This window comes from Podarcis gaigeae (assembly GCF_964106915.1).
Source record: "Podarcis gaigeae genome assembly, chromosome: 12".
Classification (NCBI taxonomy): domain Eukaryota; kingdom Metazoa; phylum Chordata; class Lepidosauria; order Squamata; family Lacertidae; genus Podarcis; species Podarcis gaigeae.
Genome location: NC_139688.1, coordinates 15,019,749 through 15,043,641, shown reverse-complemented (window position 1 = coordinate 15,043,641; position 23,893 = coordinate 15,019,749). Strand labels below are relative to the sequence as shown.

Sequence of the window (23,893 nt, the reverse complement as noted above, 5' to 3'; positions counted from 1 at the left end):
GAGCCTCTTGGGCTTGCCAATCAGAAGGTTGGCGGTTTGAATCCCCGTGACAGGGTGAGCTCCCGTTGCTCAGTCCCTGCTCCTGTCAACCTAGCAGTTCGAAAGCACATCAAAGTGCAAGTAGATAAATAGGAACCACTCTGGTGGGAAGGTAAACGGCGTTTCCGTGCACTGCTCTGGTTCGCCAGAAGCAGCTTAGTCATGCTGGCCACATGAGCCGGAAGCTGTACGCCTCCTCCCTCGGCCTATAGAGCGAGATGAGCGCCGCAACCCCAGAGTCGTCCGCGACTGAACCTAATGGTCAGGGATCCCTTTACCTTTTTACCCAAGTTCTACCAATCAGAACCAAGTGCAAAAGACGTACAATTAGAATTAAAGACCAGGGTGTCTTCTGAACCCATTATAAGCTGATGATTCCCCCCCCCCCCCCATGAGATCTGAACTGAGGTTTGGTTTGCCTTTCTTCACTTAAGCTGCCTCATTTAAGTAGGAAAGAATTTTGCTGTTGCTATAGTTAAGCAATGGGTACGTAGCGCCAATCTACCACAGATCACCCAGAAATCTACCAGTAGATCCTAATCTGTCTCTTACCCTGCTCCCCACTGCCCAGATCTAATCTAACCCACCCCCTGCATAATGTAGCAAAGTCTTGCACAGAGTTAGAATTCCCTTCCTTATCTTAGGGAGGAGTAAAGTTGATGAAACATTGCTTCTGATGTTTGGGCAGCACAGCCCATCTTGGCTGAAAGGGTACAGATTTAACAGGACAAAAAAATTCCTTCCAGTAGCACCTTAAAGACCAACTAAGTTAGTTCTTGGTATGAGCTTTCGTGTGCATGCACACTTCTTCAGATGCATGCACACGAAAGCTCATACCAAGAACTAACTTAGTTGGTCTTTAAGGGGCTACTGGAAGGAATTTTTTTGTTTTGACTATGGAAGACCAACACGGCTACCTATCTGTAGATTTAACAGGGACATACATAACAGCAGAGAGATGGGAGGCTGGGGACTAGTAGAGCTTGATACTCCTACATGCAGCAATTCGCTGGCAGACTCCCACTTTCTGCCAGTGAGCATAGTTAGGCACGGGTAGAGGATCTTGTGACAGTGTCATTAGGTGGCAGAGCACCAGGCTTGCTACTTCAGTTCCATGTAGGTGCAGAGCTGCTATGTAGATAACAATGCAGCTCTGAGTGGATGACATCAGTGGCCTGTGCTGAAATATCAGGCCCAGAGCCTCTGCTGCTGCCTTGTGACAGCAAGAGTTCCAAGGGCTGTTTCCCACACTCAGTGGCTCCTTGCAGCAAAAGCTGGTCGTTCGTTATCAAAGCGCAACACAAGCTGCTGCTTCGTACATAGGAAGACAGAGTTGGCTTGCACGATCTTAATCGTATTTGCTCAGAAATAAAACCCTACTGGTTTCTATAGACATTGCTCTCTAGCAAGTCTTCTTCGAGTTGTAGCCTGAAACTCTGAAGTTGGGGAGAAAACATCAAGAGATTATTGGTGCTCTCCACTGTAGTGTAGTGGTTAAGAGCGGTGGACTCGTAATCTGGGGAACCGGGTTCGCGTCTCCGCTCCTCCACATGCAGCTGCTGGGTGACCTTGGGCTAGTCACACTTCTCTCTGAAGTCTCTCAGCCTCACTCACCTCACAGAGTGTTTGTTGTGGGGGAGGAAGGGAAAGGAGAATGTTAGCCGCTTTGAGACGCCTTAGGGTAGTGATAAAGCGGGATATCAAATCCAAACTCTTCTTCTTCTCAAAAGAGGATATTTCTAGTTTGTGCCTTCCGATGGCATTTGTGTACATTCTTTCCACAGATTCAAACTCTGGTTCCTTCGGCTTTTTGCCAATTGACAAAAGAGGGACCTAGAGCTCCACTGATTGCAGAACTTGCAGCCTTTATAATTCCAAGTCTTCTCAGAAGTTGGTTGCTTTGGGTTCAGTGAATGCAAGCATATACCCACTTATAAGGTATAGGGGGAGTAAGCCCCACTGAACTCAGTGCGACTTGCAGATACCTATAGGATTGCACTGCTACTCTTGGTCACAAAAGTAAGCAAAATATAGTGTTGCCAACTAACCAGAAGTAACAGCCTGGTTCTGTTCCTGTGTCTTTTACAGCAGCTTATTCTGTAAAAATCAGTAGGTGGAGCTTTTCTTGGGAAGGAGATAAATCAATCTCTGCAGTTCAAGCTATGGTCACAGACCCAATATAATTGGGCTGGTAAAAATGTTGGCAGCCCAGGCAAAGGAATGCATGGCATAGCAGCATGTCTCCCCAGAAAGGAAGAACCAGTAACCACATCCAAAATAAATGACTGTACCCTGGGTGGGCCCCCTTTTCTCAGGGATTGATTGTTAATGGCATCAGCCTATCAATTTTCATGGCACCGCCAGTCGCCTCACTACTTGATAACAGTAGGCTAATGACCCTGAAGACACAAGAGGGTACAAATCCTATAATTCAGCCGCTTTGATCATAGCACATTAACTGCTTTATCACCTGTCACTACCAATTAGCACATGTCATTATCCTGTTGCTAATAGACACTTGGCACCAAAATTAATTATATAGTCATAATACCTAAAATCTGAGCATTCCCAGCAATTCTCACTAAGCGCACCCGCGATTTCTCTAGCAAGCAATGACAGCGGGCCAAGTAAGGTTTCACTTAACCCATAACAATCAAATCTGTATTAGATTCTTACTTATATTTGGAGGATGAATTTGCCTAAATTCATCATTAATGAATAATAAATATTAGTATTATCGTCACCTGCAAAGATGAAGCTATCACCATTTATAGGTTGTTTGGACATTCTGTCTTGTAAGTTTAATTGAAGTCAGTAGCCAGAATCCAGATGGTTAGCATGGGATGCCTATCTAGTCTTTGGTGAGATAGAGATTATAGAGAAAGAGATAGAAATAGACACACACACACACACACACACACACACACACAGAGGCCACTGAGCATGCTCAGTCTTCAATTAGGCTGTTTTTACTCTTCCCCCTTCTCTTTTAACATCTTCTGCATTTCTGCAAACCTTGGGGTTTCCCCAAACTCTGTTCACCCTTCAAAAAAATCGCTTTGTGGACTGTACTGTCCTTGTTACATAAGGATTTAGCACTCGGGGGAATGAGTTCTCTATAAGCAATATAGGATATTAAAATAGCTATAAAGCACTGCCGGATATATGGAGGTGGTTGCATGATCCTCTACCAGTGTGCTGCTTCTCTCTCCAGATAATGTATTTGGGAACAGAATTGAATGTTAGGCTTCTCCATGGGGGGGAAAAATCAGGCTGTTGCCAGCTGTCAAACTGGGGGACACCCAAACAATATCTGCCTTCTTTGAAAGCTGAATACCCAGAGCAGAAATAAAGCACACATAACGCAGGGGTAGAAAAGGGCTGCAAGCCTTAATCAAAAGAGCAATCGGCTAAGGGTGCAACCCTGCCACCTGTGTGAGGAGCGCAGGGTGCAGACTCAGCTCTGCTGAGAGTACAGTAATGATAGGTATTGCCATGACAACATGAGACCCTTCCCATTTCTCATAGGGCATGGTGTGTCTATGTGTGTGTGTAAACCTTCCCAAGCCCATAGGATAGCTGGGGTCTGTGGGGCCTCCCCATCTGGCCCGTGCCACACCACCCTGCCCTGTGGGGCAATTAAACCGGGGGAAGGGGGGGGAGCCTTCCACTTTTGGCTAATCTTGGTAGCGAGGGAGGGAAGGAGTTAACCCTCTCCTTCTTGCGTGCTGCAATTTCCACGAACATCTTGCCCCTGGAGCAATTAGCATTGAGAAGTTTTCAGTCCTAATTGCTGTGGGGAGGGGGGCAGGGAATGAATGAATGTGACAAAGTGTGTTTAGGTCTGTAAATGTATATGTCAGTGTGTATGAGAGAGGAAGTGGATGGTCCCCCCCCAAAGTCATCCGCAATGGAATGTAGGCCTTGGGCTCCCTAACGAGCCATATATTTATGCTTCCTAGGCCCCAGCATAAGTGGGATCTGCAGGTGGGATCTGCAGGCCACGTCCTTGCCTCCCTGCTGGTCCGTAACTGTGAGCAATGTGGAAGAAGGGACTTCACTGTTTAGCCCTCACTGTACAGCTGCTATCTCTGGGGTGGGTTGACGGAAGCAGTAAACCAGACCATTTTACAGCACTCTTCCTGCCCCATCATTCACCTGTGGGGGGGCCTTTTATCCCCTGTTCTCCATTAATGGCGCATCAGATCGTACACTAGTACGATAGGGACTAGTTGATAGGGACTAGTTTTAAGTACCACTCATGATCAATGTGGGTTAAGGAAACACTTGCTTGTCTCTCCACCCCCCCCCCATTTTAATTCTGGTGTATTTCTGTAGTAAGGGCTTTCCTTACTACAGGAAAGAAATATTGCAGGCAGCCTTTCATTCAGACAGCGAATAAATTGTAAATTAACATGCACATCCTCAGTATCTCAGGAAAAAGAGAGTCGATATTGAGGGTTTTTTGGTAATGTGCAAAGTGGTCTACGTTTAATTGGTTAAAAGACAGGTGGTTAATCAACTAAAAATTGGGGCTGGCAGACCAAGAAATAAACCAACAGTACTGGCAGGAGAAGGATTTCCGCGTCGAAAAGGTAAAATGAGATGAATATCTTTCTCTAGTCTGGTCTTTAAGCAGAAACAGGATACACATGTATCACAGATAATTTAGTGAAATGCATAGGGTTGAACTTGATGTCTTTAGAAGTCCCACGTTTGGTTTGCACCAGATTAATCAGTATGAATTTACACTTTTTAGCTAAAGCAGTAAAGGAATAGGTCACAGTGTTTCCCAACCTTGGGCCTCCAGCTGTTTTTGAACTACAATTCCCATCATCCCTGACCACTGGTCTTGCTAGCTAGGGATGATGGGAGTTGTAGGCCAAAAACATCTGGAGGCCTGAGGTTGGGAAACACTGGAATAGGAGACCCAAGCAATATGATGAATAGGCTCGTTCCCTTGCAGTCACACGGCAGGCTTCATAAGGAGGTTGAAAGAATCTTGGCCTACTAACATGGAAACTTTAAATATTTACTAGGTAACACTTGATTGTACTGAGAAAGGCATGCAGTGCTGTGAGCCAAGGTGGAAGTAATAAATCACCTACAGGCTACAGTGCATTAGGGTTTTTTGTCTGTGTCTCCAGAACTGTGCTGAAATTACCAAGATATGGAAGTCTTTTCTGTAAAGGGGAAAGCCTTGTTTATTGTATGCAATAAGAGACAGGAAGACTCGTTCCATGCTTAAAGAGAGCACGTTCAGTTTCCTCTGGATCTAGGAAGTTGCAGAACCTGCAAGGAATCATTAAGTTATAAAGCTATTTATGCTTCTGAGGCAGTTATATTTTCTTTAGTGAAGTAGAGGAGTTGTTAGGTTTGGAAACTAGCTTTGCTGCCACTGCAGGTGGTTTGGGGAAGGGGTCAGATGGATGAACTAGGAAGCAAACAGGCAGGTGGGAATGTGACTGCCTTATTAACAACTGCAGAAATCTTCTTTGCCATCGAGTGTCTGCACTGCAAGATGATATGATTTGATACGAGAGAGAAAGATAATAATACTTATTTAGAAGAGAATTTACGCACCACCCTTTTTGCAAAACATCAAAACATTGCAGGTGATATGGACCTCATCATTGAATGGACTTCCGCTTTGGTAGAACATGAGGAGACACATTTCCTGTATTTTCTGCAGAATACTGCCCTCCTTTGTTGTCCGAAGTTCTGATCACCACAAGCTCACTTCATAATCTCTCCATGCATTTGGCAGTGTGCCTGTGGCCAAAGCCAACCACGTAGTGAAATTTTGGTAACATAAATGATGGTGTGAAGCTGCCCCAACGAGCAAATGCATTAAATAAAATGGGAAATGTTTTTGTGTTGGACAGAATTAAAAATAACTAGACATTTACAGAGACAGACCCAGCGTTTCAACCCATATCTGCTGCAGTCATATGGAAATAAGTGGGAGTCTGGTTTAAGGAGCAAAAACCTGTGAGCTGGAGGAACTGAATCTTCTTGTTCCTATATAGCCCATACCTGGGTTCCAGTAGCAAGTGAGGCTGCCATTCATGAGTGAAGGGGCTAATTAGTGGATGCAGGGAAGAGTTTTTTCCACACACCCACACTCCCTTTTTTGCTCTTGCAATCTGACCCCCCCCCCACCCTGCATTCTACATGAATGCATAGAATCTGACCTCAAGGACAGAGAGAGCCTTGAACGTCAACTAGGGAGATCTTACTGAAACATCTGCACAGCCATGAAGCCTTGTTGGTGATCTTGAGTTGCTCACTATTACTCATGTGATCCACCTCTACAGGTTGTTGTGAGGATAAAAGTGTGCAAAGCATTGGCTTAGTAGTAGTAGTAATAGTAATAGTAGTAGTAGTAGTAGTAGTAGTAGTAGTAGTAGTAGCCACATCTACTTTATCCCTAACTTTTACTATTTATTATCAGGCCACCTAGAATAAATGCTTGACAGGTTGAGTAATGAATCTTGCGCAGACATCCTCAGTGCAAGTCAAGCAGTTAGCCTTCCCAATCTTGTCACTTCATTTTGCACTGTTTATATTGATTCTCTAAGAATAGCAAGAAGCACAAACTGAATCCAGTGTATGAGCCAATCACCCAAGAAGGGAAAGAAGATCAAAGGAAAGGAAACGGAAGGGTAATATCTGCTAGCATACAGCAGAGTGGTTATGTTTTATTTAGCGGATCATATTTTTCTATTCTGGCTTTTCTTAAGAAGAGAGAGAAGCAGGCAGGAGAAGCAGAGAAACCCTCACAAAACAATAGCAACCCTATTTCTAAAAAAATATAAAGGAACCTGGGGGGGGGCGGGGAACCCCTGAAAAGCGGCTGTTCTGTGTTCAAACTGAGCAACAGAGAAAATACAATTTGAACTGTAGCAGCAGGTATAAAACAACAGTTTATACGTCAGAGGTTTGTCTTCAAAGGAATGCCCTGAAATCCTTTTTAAAAGTTAATAAGGACATACATTGGATAAAATGAGCAGATACATTATTTTCTGCCTGTTCAATAGGCCATTGTAGGCCATGGGTCTAAGCATATTTACTAGGAGTTAATTAAAATTTTATTTGACTTCCCAATAAACAAGTGTTTGGGTTAGATGGTGGTACAGAATGCTTTGCTGATAAAAAAAATAATAATTCTGAATTCTTCCGCAGAACAGTACCTGTGGGGTAGAGTATTAACACCCTGATTTAACCTATGTGGAATTGAAAATAAATGCTAACCCTATATTACACTAATACAGTGGTGTCTCGGGTTAAGTACTTAATTCGTTCTGGAGGTCCATTCTTAACCTGAAGCACCACTTTAGCTAATGGAGCCTCCCGCTGCTGCTGCGCCAGCAAAGTTCTCATCCTGAAGCAAAGTTCTTAACCCGAGGTACTATTCCTGGGTTGCAGAGTCCGTAACCTGAAGCGTATGTAACCTGAAGCGTTTGTAACCCGAGGTACCACTGTACTGGATCCCCCCCCCCCTGGTGTTTGCGCTCGCTCGCGGTCTCTCTCTCTCTCTCTCTCTGTCTCTCTCTCTCTCTCTCTCTCATTGTCCAGTCCAGATTGTTAGCAATGTTTCAAGTCTCAGAGTGGGAAAAAGCTCCCCTTTCCCTGTTTTTTAGGACCCTGTGACTGAGCAAGCTGCACTTTTGTGTATTAGAAGACGGCATGGCTTCTTTTCAATTAATTCAATACGCGATAAGGAAAACTGTATGTGGAAGTGTACTTTAAGTAGTCTGGAAACTTGGCATTAATGGTCTTGAGCTCTTTTTCTGAGAGCATAAATGGTTAAAGCCAAGATTTTATATTACTTGAATCCGAAGTATTGCGGCTTCTGTTTTGTGGCGTTTCCTAACTTGGGCTGGTTCACTGAATTTCAGACAAGCTTCTTGACAGTTAAGTACAGTTGCTTTCAGTTGATCTTATTTCCAAGTAATGTGTTCAGCATCCTGGCTTTTATAAGCTCACCCTCACTATATTTATTTAGAAATGCTTTTGTTTTGTTTTGTTTTCATTGGGGCTATTTCCCCAGTAAACTTAGTATCCTTATCATTGTTGCATTACACTAGAAATATACTTTCGTTGCATTACACTAGAAATATACTTTCATACCCTCCATCAGTGAAGATGGTTCAAAATTTATCCTTTAAACAACAAACAAGATACAAATACTTTTCTTAATCCATGTTTATGTGTCAAAAAAACATAATCCATGTCTGTTTTCCCTTATTCTTTTCATATTCCTGCCCACTTGCTGTCTCTCAGCAAAAGCAACTTGTCTTCAAAGAAAGCTTGTCTGTCTGAAACATGACTATAATCTTAAAGGCTATTTCACAAATGCATTCTACTCGCTGTGATCTAATTTTGAGCCTTTATTAGCTAATACAACTATAGAAGTGTTCTGTACTTATGGCATAAAAGCCAACACAGGCTTCAAAATTCGATCATTTAGATGCTTTCCAACCAGTCTCCCTTTTATTTCTCGAAAGATGTATAGGTTAGACCCAGATACAGTCATACTTTGAGTAGATCCATTGAAATCAGTGGGTCTTAAGTCAGTCATCACTACCTTTCAGTGGGCCGCTAAGTACAATTATATCTTTATCCAATCCCATGAATTTTATGAAGCAATTCAATAAGGCAAAATATATTTCTAAGATCAGCAAGTGATGGGGCTTCTCTGATATCCTTGGGCTTGTTTCTGTTGCTAGTACAAAATGCATTAAGTCTGAAATGCAATGTTTCATCTCATTAGTCTTGCTTTGTTTCCAGATAAGTTCCAAGTTGGATGGCAGACTAACTTAAACTATGCAGTTTGGGGTTGAACTGCCAACACCCCCTGTTTTTCTCCCTGGCAGTGCTTTAACAGCTGCATGACAGGCAGAAATTCGGAATGGAAGACAAGCTTATAGTGGGAAAAACTAACTTGTGAATTTGCCAGAAGAAAGAGGAGCAGCCTTCATAAAGGAACATCACTTATTTGAGCTCTAATAGAGTAGAGTTTGAAGATTTGTTGAGATAGTAATCCAATATAGTAATCCAATCCTATATAGTAGAGGTGGCTTACCTGCAGCTCTCCAGATGTTGCTGGACTACAACTCCCATCTTCCCTGACCATTCACCATGCTGGCTGAGGCTCATGGGAAATGGAGTCCGAAAGCATTTGTAGCCCCAGAGTTTCCTCATCCCTTCTATATATAGTGATGCTCTGTAGGCAAATATGTTGAGAATGACTATGCTCCGGCATTTGCTGATCAAACTCTCTTTCTTTCTTAGATTTGTATACTGCTTTAGATTACAAAAAGTGACTTCAGAATAGTTTACAATACACTAAAAACAATAAAACAGTTAAAAAACCCAATCCAAATAATAGCAAAAAACTAATGAAGAACCACCAAATGAAGCTAGCAGCCAACTAGCAACCAAAGAGACAACAAACTGAAAAGGTTATAATCAACGCGTAAAGCATGTTCTCTGCACTGTAGCTCTCAGCTTTTTCCATACAATAAACCATTCTTAGCACTGGAACTTGTTTCACAAAGTGTTTTTTTTTTAGTATTATTGTAACACATTTTAGCATTAGTCCAATACATGCCTTCCTGCTTTATTTCTCTGAGAACCCCTGCAAAATTGGGTTTCTCCTCATCTTCCTCCTGATTATTATTACAGATAGGTAGCCGTGTTGGTCTTCCATAGTCAAAACAAAAAAAATTCCTTCCAGTAGCACCTTAAAGACCAACTAAGTTAGTTCTTGGTATGAGGCTCATCACAGCTATCTGCCAATCACCCATTCCCACCACCCTTCTGAGTAATACCCCTCCCCACCTTCTCACTATATAGAAGGGTCTGGTGACTTCTGTTTCAGTGTATCTGAAGAAGTGTGCATGCACACGAAAGCTCATACCAAGAACTAACTTAGTTGGTCTTTAAGGTGCTACTGGAAGGAATTTTTTTTTGTTCTGATTATTATTGTTATTTCCTTTATGAAGATGTGAGGCATCTTGAAGCAACATACAGTTCAGTAAAGCATATATAAACAATTACAAATGTAAAAACAGTTTTAAAATGTGTACATATTTTTTTTAAAATAACAGCTGAAAAACAAATACATGTGAAGCAATAAGTGTGTCTCTGACTAAGGAATTTGCACGGTCAAAGTTGCCTGTGTCCTGCTGTCATTCCAAACTGATATTTAGGTTTTCATTCCAGATGTTCATACAGAAGCAGTCCAGGCAGCTCTTGCAAAACATAAAGAAAGGAAGATGGCAGTGCCTATGCCATCCAAGCGACGTTCATTGGTGGTGCAAACATCGATGGACGCCTACACACCTCCAGGTAAGAAACTAACACAACATCCATTAACGTGAAATTTTAAAGCTTTTTTTTTTAGCAGTTTCCTAATTGCAAGTTAGCATTAATTTAATATGATAGTATCACAATTGGATGCATTTTAAAAGTAGCGTTGTGGGACAGCCTCAGATTGGCAGTAGTTCCGGCCCCACTTAGAAACAGTGTGATAGGGTCATGTTTATTTGTAAATAAGTAGTTTTGTGATGAATGGGACTAACTTCCAAGTATGTTTGTATAGGATTGGAGCTAGGGCTGGACAAGATCTGGTTTTCAATATCGCAATATATCGCCTGCTGTGCAGAGGCACTGGCTGGCTTCATGGTTTTTCACATGTTGTGATTTTTGCATAGCAAGCGCACACACACCATGATTCGCAATGCATTGCCAGGTCAAAAATTATGAAACCGATATCATGATAAGGACTTAGTTTTGGACGATTTTTTACCCAGCCCTAAAAGGCTTTGCCAGGTCAAAAACAATATGGACTTCAGACTGGTTTTGGACAATATATTGATAATTGGAGCCCAAATCAACCTGGCTTTTTGTGCACGTCTGAGCAACCCCACCTATTAAGCTGCACAGATGGGGCACGGCTTTGAATCCCACTTCCAAGGGAAATCATTTCAAAGAAGGGCCTCTTCTGTTGTGGTGCACAGGGCCTACAGGACAACAACGGATCAAATGTCCTTGAATTAAACCACAGAGCCTAGGACTTGCCAATCAGAAGGTCAGCGGTTCAAATCCCCACGATGGGGTGAGCTCCCGTTGCTCTCTCCCTGCTCCTGCCAACCTAGCAGTTCAAAAGCACATCAAAGTGCAAGTAGATAAATAGGTACCGCTCCGGTGGGAAGGTAAACGGTGTTTCCATGCACTGCTCTGGTTCTCCAGAAGCGGCTTAGTCGTGCTGGCCACATGACCCGGAAGCTATACGCCGGCTCCCTCGGCTAATAAAGCAAGATGAGTGCCGCAACCCCAGACTCGGCCACGACTGGACCTAATAGTCAGGGGTCCCTTTACCTTTACCTTTACTAAAATGTCCTTGTAGCCAAGAAGTTGAATTCATTGGGATTTAACTGCAGCCAGGTCTGTGGGCATAGGTCTGGATCTTCATTCTGTCAAGCCTTCAGCACCTGAGCATCAGACTAATTTGCACAGTTTTTACATTTAAACTGGGCTGAAATGACAACTTTTTAGTTGAAAGGGCAGGCTTTAAGGGTGCAGTTCCCTCCCAAACATTGCGTTTCTTGCTGCTGTTACCCCTCTCCAATTCTACTTTGGCCAGCCTTGTGGTCTCCCCGCCCGCCCACCCCCCGAAAAATATGACTACTTTTGAAAATAAAGTGTACTTCTTGGGTAGAGAAACACTTGTGCTTCAGATAACTAAAAGGGTAAACATAACCTTATTTTGACAAATCTTCCTCTCTGTCAATTCTCCAGTATTTGTCTTCTTCTAACAAAAGACATAGTGAAACGTGTTGCATGAAACTATGACTATGTTCAATTCAACTGTCTATACTACTGCTTTCAATTTATCACATTTTTTTGGGGGGGGGGGGGACTACTGTGCCTCAGACTGTGCCACTTTGTCTCCATGTTCATTGTCTTCCCATTAAAGCTTTTGTCACCTTTTTACAATCTTAGATACCTCATCTGGTTCAGAAGACGAAGGCTCTGTACAGGGCGATTCACAGGGAACTCCAACGTCAAGCCAAGGGAGTATAAATATGGAACACTGGATCAGCCAAGCCATCCATGGCTCTACCACATCTACAACATCTTCATCTTCAACGCAAAGTGGCGGCAGCGGCGCTGCACATAGGCTAGCTGATGTAATGGCGCAAACGCATATAGGTGTGTTTACTTCCTGTTTTATCTCTCTTTCCTTTCCCCCTGCACATACAGTGTATGTCCTTTGGACTTCAGAATGTCCTGGATTTCTTTGAAATGTTTTCTACCATTTATTGAAACAAGTGAAAGTCATTTTGTGTATGTTTCCCATCAGCTCTTCTGTTGTTGTTTTCTTTTTAAAAAAGAAAATCCTCTGGTAGTGTTAATTGGATGATACACTTTCAGAATTCAGAGAACGAGTGAGATAATAACTTTCTTAGGACCAAGCAAGGCTTACCATGGTGTTTGTAAGCTTTTGGAATACACAGAACACTTCCTCCTACTGGATATTCAACGGTGAACATGGGAATATATCTCTCTTTCTGAGCAAGGACATGGTATTAAGTATCTGTGAGCAGACTGTTGTTTTCGTCAAGATTGTAATGGAGGATGTTTGGGGGTAGAATGTGGCAGGATTTCTTTTTATGTTCTTAAATTCTGTTCACGTGGCTAGCCGTGTCGAATGACCATGCATAGGAGGGGCAGAATGGGATCTGGGTGGCAGATCCTGCTCCATCGTCTGCATGATAAGGTGTGTTCACATGAATGGGCCATACAAACATATAAGCTTTTTGCTTGCAGTTGGGCCCCCTGCAAATGCAGGTTTTGTGTTGATGTGGAGTATCCTGTATCTGTATAGTCTGTTCAAATAACCAAATGATAGGAGCAGGATGTGCCAGTGGCTATCCCACTCTGCCCTCTTGCTTGAGATTTGTGACTGTACATGGGTGATCATCTGAGGGGAGCTAGACCTACAAATCAGCACCTAGTTCATTAAAGGCAAGTGTCATCAATACCCATGAGATTTACTTGTAAGTAAGCATTCCAGCCTAATCCTAAACACGTTTACATGGAAGTAAATCTCACTTTTTTTTCTATAGGATTTATTCTTTAGGTAATAAAGGGGGAGATGTCAGAGACGGTCTCTGAGGGTGCAACCTAATGCAATTTATTCTTGATGATTTGTATTTGGTTCTATACATTTGAATTTGGTCCTATGCATTTCTGTGATTTACTTAAAATATGGCTTACTCTTAAGCCGTTACAGCTTTAAGTGGCCTAGAATTTCGCCTTGTATTGAGGCTTCACTAAGAAGCGATGGGGGTGGTTCTGAAAATACAAAAGCTTTCTCAGTGACCTTTTTTTGTTTTTAGCCCTTTTAACTAGGATATGAGAAAAAGAAGACAAGGCGACAAGGCCCTTACGGCTTCCATAAGTGTGTAAAAGAGAGGATATTGACAGGTGTAGCTTGCCATAATGAAATCCTCTCTTCTACACAGCTATTGGGATGCGGGTGGTGCTGTGTGTTAAACCACAGAGCCTAGGACTTGCCGATCAGAAGGTCGGCGGTTTGAATCCGTGCAGCGGGGTGAACTCCCGTTGCTCGGTCCCTGCTCCTGCCAACCTATCAGTTCGAAAGCACGCCATAAGTGCAAGTAGATAAATAGGTACTGCCCTGCGGGAAGGTAAACAGCGTTTCCATGTGCTTCTCTGGTTCACCAGAAGCGGCTTAGTCATGCTGGCCACATGACCCGGAAGCTGTACCAATAAAGCTCGGCCAATAAAGTGAGATGAGCGCCGCAACCCCAGAGTCGGCCACAACTGGACCTAATGGTTAGGGGTCCCTTTACCTTTACCTTTACACAGCTATTAAGGCTGCAGGAGCCCCCTCCCCTTTTATGTTTGAGTTGTAAGAAGAGAGGTGAAAGTTAATTTAGGCATGGAAGGTACAGAGTTAGTATGAACCGAACTGGATGATATTTCAGTGTTTTGAGTGCTACGTCTTGAACTTCTGCTCCTTCTCTTTTTCCTGGGAAGTCCGGAAGACTCTTCCCCCTACTTTGGTCATCAAGCTGTTCAGCTAATTTGATACCTACATTTGGCCCTTGTAAAACGTAAGCCTTCAGTCCTGTGCATGCTTACTTGGGAGCAAGCCACACCAACTCTCCAGAGTTTACTCCTCCCATATGTAAGCCTGGGTCTTTAGTGTGCCTGGCTTGGCATTCTTGTGTTGTATGTACCGAAGATTACATAGCATAGAGACAGTTCATGTTCTGTGGAAGAGAAGAGGGGCACAAACTGTCCTCCCTCCCTCCCTTAATTCTAGAGAGTGAAACCAAGACTAATAATAATTTAAGATGCAATCCTAAACCCTCTCACCTGGGTGTAAGCTCCAGTGAATTCAGTATGGCATGGTTAGGCTTGCAAGTAGCCTTTCTAGAAGTAGTGTAGGAAAACCTGAAATAGCTAATGCCATGCCTGAGGACTGAAATAAGGAGCTGGAAACAAACAAAAAACATTTTGGATTTTCCTAATTTGAAGTGTTTCCTTTTGCAACCTTTTTAAAAAGTCCTTAATTGTATTGGACAATTGGCAAATGTCCTTATTAGGCTGCAATCCTATGCACATTTTCCTGTGAGTATGCACCACTGAGCACAATGGGATATACCTTTAAGTGGGTATGTATAGGATTGTCCTATTAATCTCTCTACAATATTAATCTTGTTCTACTTCGCAACGTTTCCCCATTCTTAAGTAAATGCTACATTCCTTAGATGTACCTCTCAACCTGAAGCTCATCTCTGCTCTCTAAAATATTTTTCAGGAGCCTCTTAGGTTCTCTACAGGTGATTGTCCCTATTTGGAATTCCTCTGTGACTTCCTCTCGGAGTACAGGAGGAAGTTATGACGAATTAAATTTCATCCCATTTCTGAAAGGTTGCATTAGTCACAATGTCTGAATGTTGCATTTAAATATATCTTTATAAAAATAATGTGGCATGCTGTTAATTTTAGACTTGGCGCAGTAACTCATGCTATTTCTTTTCTTGTATATGTTTGTTGGTGTTGGGGGAAAGATGTTATTCTCAAGAGACTGATGCCTGAATTCATAGTTCCCCAGAGTGTAGAGACCCTAGCAAGTTGGGTAGTGGATCAAATTCTGAACTCCTTTGCACCCTGAATGAAGAGCACTGGTTGTGATTAGAACCTACACACGTTACGTCTGTGAATGCCGGTCCTTCTGATGCAATAGGGGAGGGGGGAGATAGCACAGGCTGGGTTCAGGTACAGGTGCATAGCTGTCAACTTTCAGATTTGAAAATAAGGGACCAGCAGCCTCGAAAATAAGGGATCAGCAGCCTCACCTGTCCCGGGTACAGTCTACAGGATATCTAACAATCCGGGATAGCAACGGGAAGCAGCGGGAAATCACGCTGGAATAAGGGAATTTCCCGCAAAAAAGGGGAAGGTTGACAGTTATGTACAGGTGCCATTCAAGGCAGGTGTGCGCACACATGACAAAGTGCACATAAGCCTAATATAGGTTCTTCCAACCGACCCTTTCTACCAGGAGACTGTGTGAGCCAACTGGGAGCCTATAGATTCTTAAATGCATTTACTAAGTATATTTATAGGCTGGGTTTTTTAAGCCCATAAATGGATAGAAACAAACAAGTGGTTGATAAAGTGAATACAAAACCCAGTAGGCCCAGAAAAACCATACCTGATCCCATATGGGTCTGCCGAATCAAGCAATTTCCAGAGAACAGGGGCCACAACTGAGAGAGGCCTCTCGTGTGTTTCTGCCAACTGTTTTAGAAACGTAGGAAGCTCCCTTGGATTGAGTCAGTCCATTGTCCCAGCTAGCTCAGTCCTGTCTTCATCCGTAGTGGGTGAACCTCAAACTTGCAGGATCTACTTTGCTTTTTCCCATGCACAAGTTAAGGTGAGCGCATGGCAAAAGTGTCCAGGAAACAAGATATTTATTCCGTCTCCCACAATCCCACCGACTCCATACATGGAATTATAGAATTGTAGAGTTGGAAGGGACCCCAGAGGGTCATGTAGTCTAACACCCTGCAATGCAGGAATCTCAACTAAAGCATCAATGACAGATGGCAATTCAGTCTGTGCTTAAAAAAAACACTTAGATGAAGCAGAGTCCACCAGATCCTGAGGGAGCCTGTTCCACTGTTGAACCGTTCTTACAAAGTTCTTCCTGATGTTTAGTCAGAATCTCCTTTCTTGTAGCTTGAATCCATTGGTTCAAGTCCTCCAGAGCAGGAGCAAACAAACCTGCTCCATCTTCAAGATGTCAACCCTTTAGAGATTTGAAGATGGCTTTTCTCCCCAGTTTGGGTGACTGCTCAGGCTTTCAGTCTTCATTGTGGAGATTTCTCCAGACAGCAAGCACAACACACCATAGGCTTGTCATGTGAATCACGCTTCCACTGTCTGAATGCATAGACTGATCCTATTGGCACTTTGTATAGAGGAGTCAAGTCACTAGTTCCCTTTAAAAAACAACAACCCCAGACTGTGAAAGGAATCCGAGGACCAGATTGTAGTCTGTAGTTTTGACTTGAAGTTCAATTCCAGCTTCTTAATTAGATGGGAGACAGGTGCTCAGAGCGACCTCTCTCTTCATGATGGGAATGCAAGACGGGTCTCCTTAAATGCTTGTTAGCAGGTAGCGAATGGGAGTAAGTGCTTTCAAGTTTCTCTCCCAGAGCAGAGAAATTGTACAAGCCTACATTTTTTATTTCATTTTTTGGGGGAAATGGAATAGAAAGTCTGACTTTAATAGGTCCAATGGTAGTTCTTTCTCTTACTATAAAGAAGAGAGATTCCTGCAGACTGTGTTCCGGCCCACAAGGTAGAATTTTAAAGAAAAGCAGTCCAGTAATCGGAGTGCTTCATTCATGCCCTAAAAATAGGACAGCACACTGGGGCAATCTGCCCTTCCCAGCACCGTTACTCAGAAATAACGATGTACTTTTGATGACGCCGAAATACAAATTCCCATGTTTCCCTTTGGAAAACACCCTCTGTAAATTACTCTGACTGTGGGAGACGTGGTATTATGACAAACTGCTGCATTCTGAAAGTGCTAATTGTGACAAATATGAATTTTTCAAAGGCAGCACTCAATACCTCTGGCTGTGAAGAATGGAAAAACTCCATTCTGAACTCAGTAGGGATCAAGGTCCAAGGTGAAATCTTTACCCTCTTGTTCAGACCCCCATGGAAGTGTATTGAGTGGATATGGGGGACCATAACAGGAAATATAACTGGGTTTCAAAGTAACCGCAAACTTGCCCAAGGGTTGTCCAGACCTTTTATGCAGTGCTATTTATTTGAATTGTGGTTTGTTGACTTACGCAGGTGTCCATAAATGCAGCAGGTGTAAATTGTTGTTGCAATTGGAAATGAAGGGGGCATCCTAGAACAAAAACTGATTCTGGCTTTCTCTTTTGGGGCAGAGAGACTGGACATCCCAGTGCATAGCAACTCAGAAGTCAGCCCTACTGAATTCAGTGAGACTTGCTGTCAGGAAAGTGTGCATTGCTTTATAGCTTTAGAATAGCCCTCTTGGGGTGTAACACATGTGAAGAGGCCAAGTATAAAGAAAATGGCAGCAGGAGGCCCATGCTTATCCCTGCCCCGTCACATGGCTCATATTGCTCCCCACCATTGCCATGTTGGACACGACTTCCGAAGCAGGAAGTCTGCATGATTAAGAAGCCTAAATGGCCAGGATTCTAAACCACACGTTTAGGCTCCCTAGGTAGAGCAATGCGGGAGGCAGTGGAAGACAGGAGTGCCTGGCGTGCTCTGGTCCATGGGGTCACGAAGAGTCGGACACGACTAACAACAACAACAAGGTAGAGCAAGCACCCTGCTTCAGAGGTTATGCCCAGCACAGATGTGGGTGGGAATAGCTGCACACCTATGGGGACAGAGCTCAATGTGAGGAACTGCAGCCTTTTTGACCATGCTTCCCCTCTTCAGGCAAGTAATGGCCTGATGAGGTCTAATGTTAACCCTTATTGATAAGCACAGAAGAAGAGACCTTGGCTTATCTTGTCCAGCATCTTGTTCTCAAAGTGGCCAGCCATAGGGGAAATCTGTAAGCAGGGCATGAGTGCAACAGCACTCTCCTCGATTGTGCTTCTCAGTAACTGGTAGCCAGAGACACCCTGCTTCTGAAACAAAAGGTATTGACATTGAAGACAACCGTGCATGTCTTTTTTGTGTGAACCATTGGGACTGTTATTCTTGGGACCTTGTGTGCTAAGTCCATCTCATTCATGCTCAAGTACTGTTTTAACTTTGCTGAAGCATCCTCAGGATGGTCCCACATTTTCTTACATTGACAGCAAGTTCTTATGCCTCCATGCACCGCAATTAAATTGAGGGGAACTGCTTCTAGGTAATTACTAGAGCTCAGTTCTGTTTGACCAATATTACATCCTCCATGTAGTACAGAGAGTAGTTCAGCAATTGTCTTTGGCAGCGAATTTCCATTTGCAAGTTAACCTTTGAAACAGATGCATAATGTTCCAAACAGAAATTAAAACAGAATTAGCAGAGAATTATTGGAACAAGTTGCCAGGCCCAACTTCCACGCATGGTAGTTGCATAAGCTTCGATGTAGAATTTGTCAAAAATACCATGTGTCAAAGTATTGCTGTGGTGTCCCATATTTTTAGTCCTTTAAAATGAAAGTCAACACTAAAACTCCTAAACATACTAATACTAAGATTCCCTTACATAAGAAGCCTCAGTCGTGCCTTAAATCAATACATACATTGGACTCACTAAGATTATATCAAGGCTATTGAGCAAGAGTAGGATCAAACTCTTCTCTCACCCCACTCTCAAAAACCCTCTGGAGCTTCTTCAATGACCGTATCAAATTCTAACCAAGGTAGTGGGACAACATAGTTTTCATGTCATCCTTGTTTTGCTTTATTTGTATTGCTCATGCACATGCTGGAAAGGCAAAGGACCAGTGCCAAACTGCCTTTTGAGGGTGGTCTTTCAATAAGCACATTATTTTGCCACATTATTCTTGTTTCCCAGCGCCACTTATCTTGTACCACCCAAGCTCTCTACCTCTTACTACTGGGTGGTACCCACTGTACACACCTTGGTTTGGAGACTGGGAATAGTGGTGGGATTTGCTGTACAAATCATAGAGTCACAGAGTTGGAACAAGGGCCATCGAGTCCAACCCCCTGCCAAGCAGGAAACACCATCAGAGCACTCCTGACATATGGTTGTCAAGCCTCTGCTTAAAGACCTCCAAAGAAGGAGACTCCACCACACTCCTTGGCAGCAAATTCCACTGTCGAACAGCTCTTACTGTCAGGAAGTTCTTCCTAATGTTTAGGTGGAATCTTCTTTCTTGTAGTTTGGATCCATTGCTCCGTGTCCGCTTCTCTGGAGCAGCAGAAAACAACCTTTCTCCCTCCTCTATGTGACATCCTTTTATATATTTGAACATGACTATCATATCACCCCTTAACCTCCTCTTCTCCAGGCTAAACATGCCCAGCTCCCTTAGCCGTTCCTCATAAGGCATCGTTTCCAGGCCTTTGACCGTTTTGGTTGCCCTCCTCTGGACACGTCCAGTTTGTCAGTGTCCTTCTTGAACTGTGGTGCCCAGAACTGGACACAGTACTCCATGTGAGGTCTGACCAGAGCAGAATACAGTGGCACTATTACTTCCCTTGATCTAGATGCTATACTCCTATTGATGCAGCCCAGAATTGCATTGGCTTTTTTAGCTGCCGCGTCACACTGTTGGCTCATGTCAAGTTTGTGGTCAACCAAGACTCCTAGATCCTTTTCACATGTACTGCTCTCAAGCCAGATGTCACCCATCTTGTATTTGTGCCTCTCATTTTTTTTGCCCAAGTGCAATACTTTACATTTCTCCCTGTTAAAATTCATCTTGTTTGTTTTGGCCCAGTTCTCTAATCTGTCAAGGTCGTTTTGAAGTGCGATCCTGTCCTCTGGGGTGTTAGCCACCCCTCCCAGTTGGTGTCATCTGCAAATTTGATCAGGATGCCCTTGAGTCCATCATCCAAGTCGTTGATAAAGATGTTGAATAAGACCGGGCCCAAGACAGAACCCTGTGGCACCCCACTAGTCATTCTTCTAGTGTGGTGAAAGAGTGAAATGAAAATGAAAGAGTGCAGGCTGATTAAAAAACAGAAGACATGGTCAAAAACACAGAAGTTGAAGCCAGTTAATGGGAATGGTTGGAATTTTAACAGAGCAACGAAGGTAACGCTTTTGGTAGTTAGTGACCATTGGAAAAGCAAAATTATGGAAGTGCCATTGCATAAAGAAATAAAGTATTGGATGACCAAACCTTGTTTCTTTAAATGAGCTAATTTTAGACTGCGAGTAATGCTTTGTTCTAGTAACTGGAATTAAAAAGGGAATTCCCAGTTCCCAGCAGTGTTTATTTTTGGTAATGGAAAGGTGGCTACGCTCGTCAAAGAATTGTAGAGCTGGCAGACACCAGAACACCTTTTGGCTGGCTCAGAAGTTGGCTGGATTCTTGCTTTATTTTTTTCATGTGCAAAACGGTTGAATCGTGTAACTCCACTGAAGGTGGGAACTTTGTCCTATGAATTGAGGACAACTTCTTCTTTTATACGCCCCCCCAATTGATCATTTGAATGAAATGACATTTAAATAATTCACCATTCCCAGTGGCCTAACTATTCTCCTATATGAGTATTTTTAGTTGCAAATTACTGTGGTGACTTTATTGTATCTAAATACAATATACCCCTATTTTGGCCCAGTTCCTGCTGCACCACACTTCTCCTAATCTGCTCACCTAAAGTACCTGCCACGTGGCAAATTAATAATCTTTCTTCATCCTCCCCCTTGCATCACTCAGGCCTGACATGAAATGAGAGCCTGATTGGCAACCAAACAGAAGCAAGATGCAATTGAAGTATTTTAATTTAATTCTGCAGCGAATTGTAACTTATTCCCCTAGTAAAATGATGCAGACCATTTTGATCCGGTGGCAGAAATATCTGTAGTTCTTGTTGGAGAGCAGCTGTTTGAACTTGGTGGCTTACAGATTGAATTTATTGAAAGGGACCGGGATATGGGGCAATGCAAATGAATATGCTTGTGAAGGGAAGATGTACTTTGAAGTCTTACAGCTGTCACTGTTCCTATTTTTATCATCAACATATGTTGATCAGAGTCATTTTTCTTCTGAAACAACTTAATTTTACTTAATGGGCCTGCTGAGCTCTCGTAGCGGAGGTTGAGTCCTCAGCATAGCTTGGCGGCTACCCTCTCTAAATGACTTTTATTTTGGATCTGGTATGTCATCTTAAAGCCATTTAGGCAGTGCATACATTTACAGAGTTAATTTTCTCTTTCCGATATGCAAAACATGCAATGCACAATTTCAGTGACAGACGCAATATGCAAAATGCATTCTCGCCCACCACCACATGTTTTGTGTAGTTCAAGAGTTACAGTGAACAGGTGCAGATGGGGAAGTTTGCATTCGGTATTCCTTCTGCTGTTCAGAAGCTTGACCCTTGCGAAAAGTCATAGTTCAGAAGGAGGGATGAGTTCCAGTCATTCTTCCACCTACATCATGGTTGACGGTGGCACTGAACCACTTGGCTAACTTCAATACTTCTTCCAAGCATTGTAGCTGGTTGCCCTGCCAACAAACTGCTACTAAGGAATGGTTTCGAGTAGACGTCCCTCTTGTTCATCTTACCATGGACTGGGAAGAACAGAAGGCAATTCCACATAGCTTTTTATAGACAGCATGATCCGTGCCTGCAGCGTTTAATTTTATTTTATTTTAAAGTAAGATACTCTCCTTCCTAGAAGTAAAGTTGGAGCAAACTGTGCAGACAACCTTCTAAGCAAATTCTGTAAGATAAGCAGATCTAGTTGCTCCCACCTTTCAGTGTCTTTAGCCAATGAGTGAAGTCTGATTGACAAGTGCATTGTTTTGACTATAATAATTGTCTTCTAGCCTTTAGAATTTCCATAGATCCAGAAACCTGTTTAAATATTGAAAAGAGGCTTAGACATGTCCAGGGGATGCTGGTCCATTTGGGTGAATGGGGCACTGCCCCACTTAGCTCAGCCTACCTGCAGCCTGCCCCCTACCTGCCTTCTTACAAACAGTCCAAGGGGTATCACTGGCACTCAGCTGTCTGCCTAGCCTTTTGCTTTGCCAGTTGCAATGGGCACATGCCACCTCTGGACATGTTTCCTTCTATGCACGAGCTGAAGTCCTGGTACTTGTTAAGAATTCGCTGTATAGTTAACTCGCAATACAGTAGTTTATAGGTCTACTCAGAAGGAAATCTCTCTGTGTTCAATGGGGCTTAGTCCCAGGTAAGAAAGCATAGGATTGCAGCCTCGGCTTCCTTGTGAGGAAGCTGGGGGGAAGGTTCATGGTGAAGGGATCATTATCAGTACAGAACTGAGCAGAACTAAAATAGAAGCAGCTTGCATCCTGAGACAAATGGATGCCAGCGAGAACTTGGTTTAAAGTTATTTTATAAAAGGGGGGGGTATAAATTCAAATAATAATTTTGACGCAATCAAATTGTAAGTTAGAGAGTGTGTGTGTATAGCGTTAAAAAATCCTGTTGGTTACCTCAGTGATTTTGCTGTTGGGGCAGAACACTGGAAAATAGGAGAAGGCTTTATTTTGTTTTATTTTTTTAACTGAGCAATTTGGGGGGAAAATACTGACTGTGCCTACTAGGCATGATGACTACTCTCTAGGTTCACAGCTGGAGGCAGCAATGCTTCTGAATACCTGTTGCTTGAAACCAAAGGAGGGTAAAGTGCTTTAATCCTGTTTGCTGGTTTCCCAAAGGATTCTGGCCTGATCATATTTTTTTTTAATGGAAGCAAATTGTTCTGCTTTCCACGGACCCTTACTCCTAGTGACTACAGGGTTATGACAACTCCTCTTAGGAATCAGTCCCCTGTGCATATTAACCCAAGCTCAGTCAGCAGAGCACGTCTAAGCTCACAGTTGGACACCGTTGGAACTTCTGCATCTAAAACTCAGGCCAGGTTAAAACTGGTTGAAGCGGGTGGTGGGAAATGATCGAAACAACGATGAAGTAATTGAGTTTAAAATGTGAAATTCCACGGGCTTAGGGTATTTTCTTTCTTTCTTTTTCCATCAAGGTTGGCAAACAGTTTTTAGCTTGTCTGTTTTCTGAGAGATGTACAAGCTCAGAATACATTTTTAGATCACAAAAGCTTATGCCATAATAGATTTGTTAGTTTTTATGATATCACAAGACGTATTTTCTAGTACCTTATATCATGTGTGCCTTTTTTTGGGGGGGGGGAGAGAAGGGACACATATTTTGAGGACTGCATCTGGACCCCCAACCACCTTAATCTTGCTTTGGCATAGTTTATTATTCCTCACAAACCTGGGAGTTAAAGAGTAATTTATCATCAATGTACAAAGGTAATTTGTCGCTGTACATAAATAGTTGAAGCTCACATACTTGCAGGAAAATATTTCAGGTATCTTGTACAGTCATTCCATTCATGTGCACTTTGAAGGGCTCCTCGTGTTTTTGAATCAAGCTACTCTTCTTCCAAAGATGGCTCTTAAAGATTGTAACAAGAAATAACTCGGAAATAACCTCAAATAGATATTCAGGCTAAATGCACCCACTCATGATGCAAAGGATGATTGCGGAATCTTCCTCCAGTTGATTCTACTCTAGCTATTTTCTCAGTAGGCACCTGTTGGCAGGACATTTGCCAT

The 23,893-nt window shown here is 42.9% G+C and overlaps 1 protein-coding gene and 1 long non-coding RNA gene across 8 annotated transcripts in view; both read left to right on the top strand.

Annotated features, from left to right (window-relative positions):
• Positions 1-23,893, top strand: part of DIP2C (disco interacting protein 2 homolog C) — a 287,798-nt gene that overhangs the window by 175,267 nt on the left and 88,638 nt on the right. For all 7 annotated transcript variants that reach the window (XM_083704608.1, XM_083704609.1, XM_083704605.1 and 4 more), the window contains 2 exons: positions 10,270-10,395; positions 12,052-12,261. In XM_083704608.1, the coding sequence (XP_083560734.1) occupies positions 10,270-10,395; positions 12,052-12,261 (336 nt within the window). The remainder of the gene's footprint in view (positions 1-10,269; positions 10,396-12,051; positions 12,262-23,893) is intronic.
• LOC310828140 lies at positions 1,034-10,134 on the top strand. The gene is made up of 3 exons (XR_014556715.1): positions 1,034-4,818; positions 4,965-9,739; positions 10,078-10,134. It is a non-coding gene; the product is annotated as an uncharacterized lncRNA (long non-coding RNA).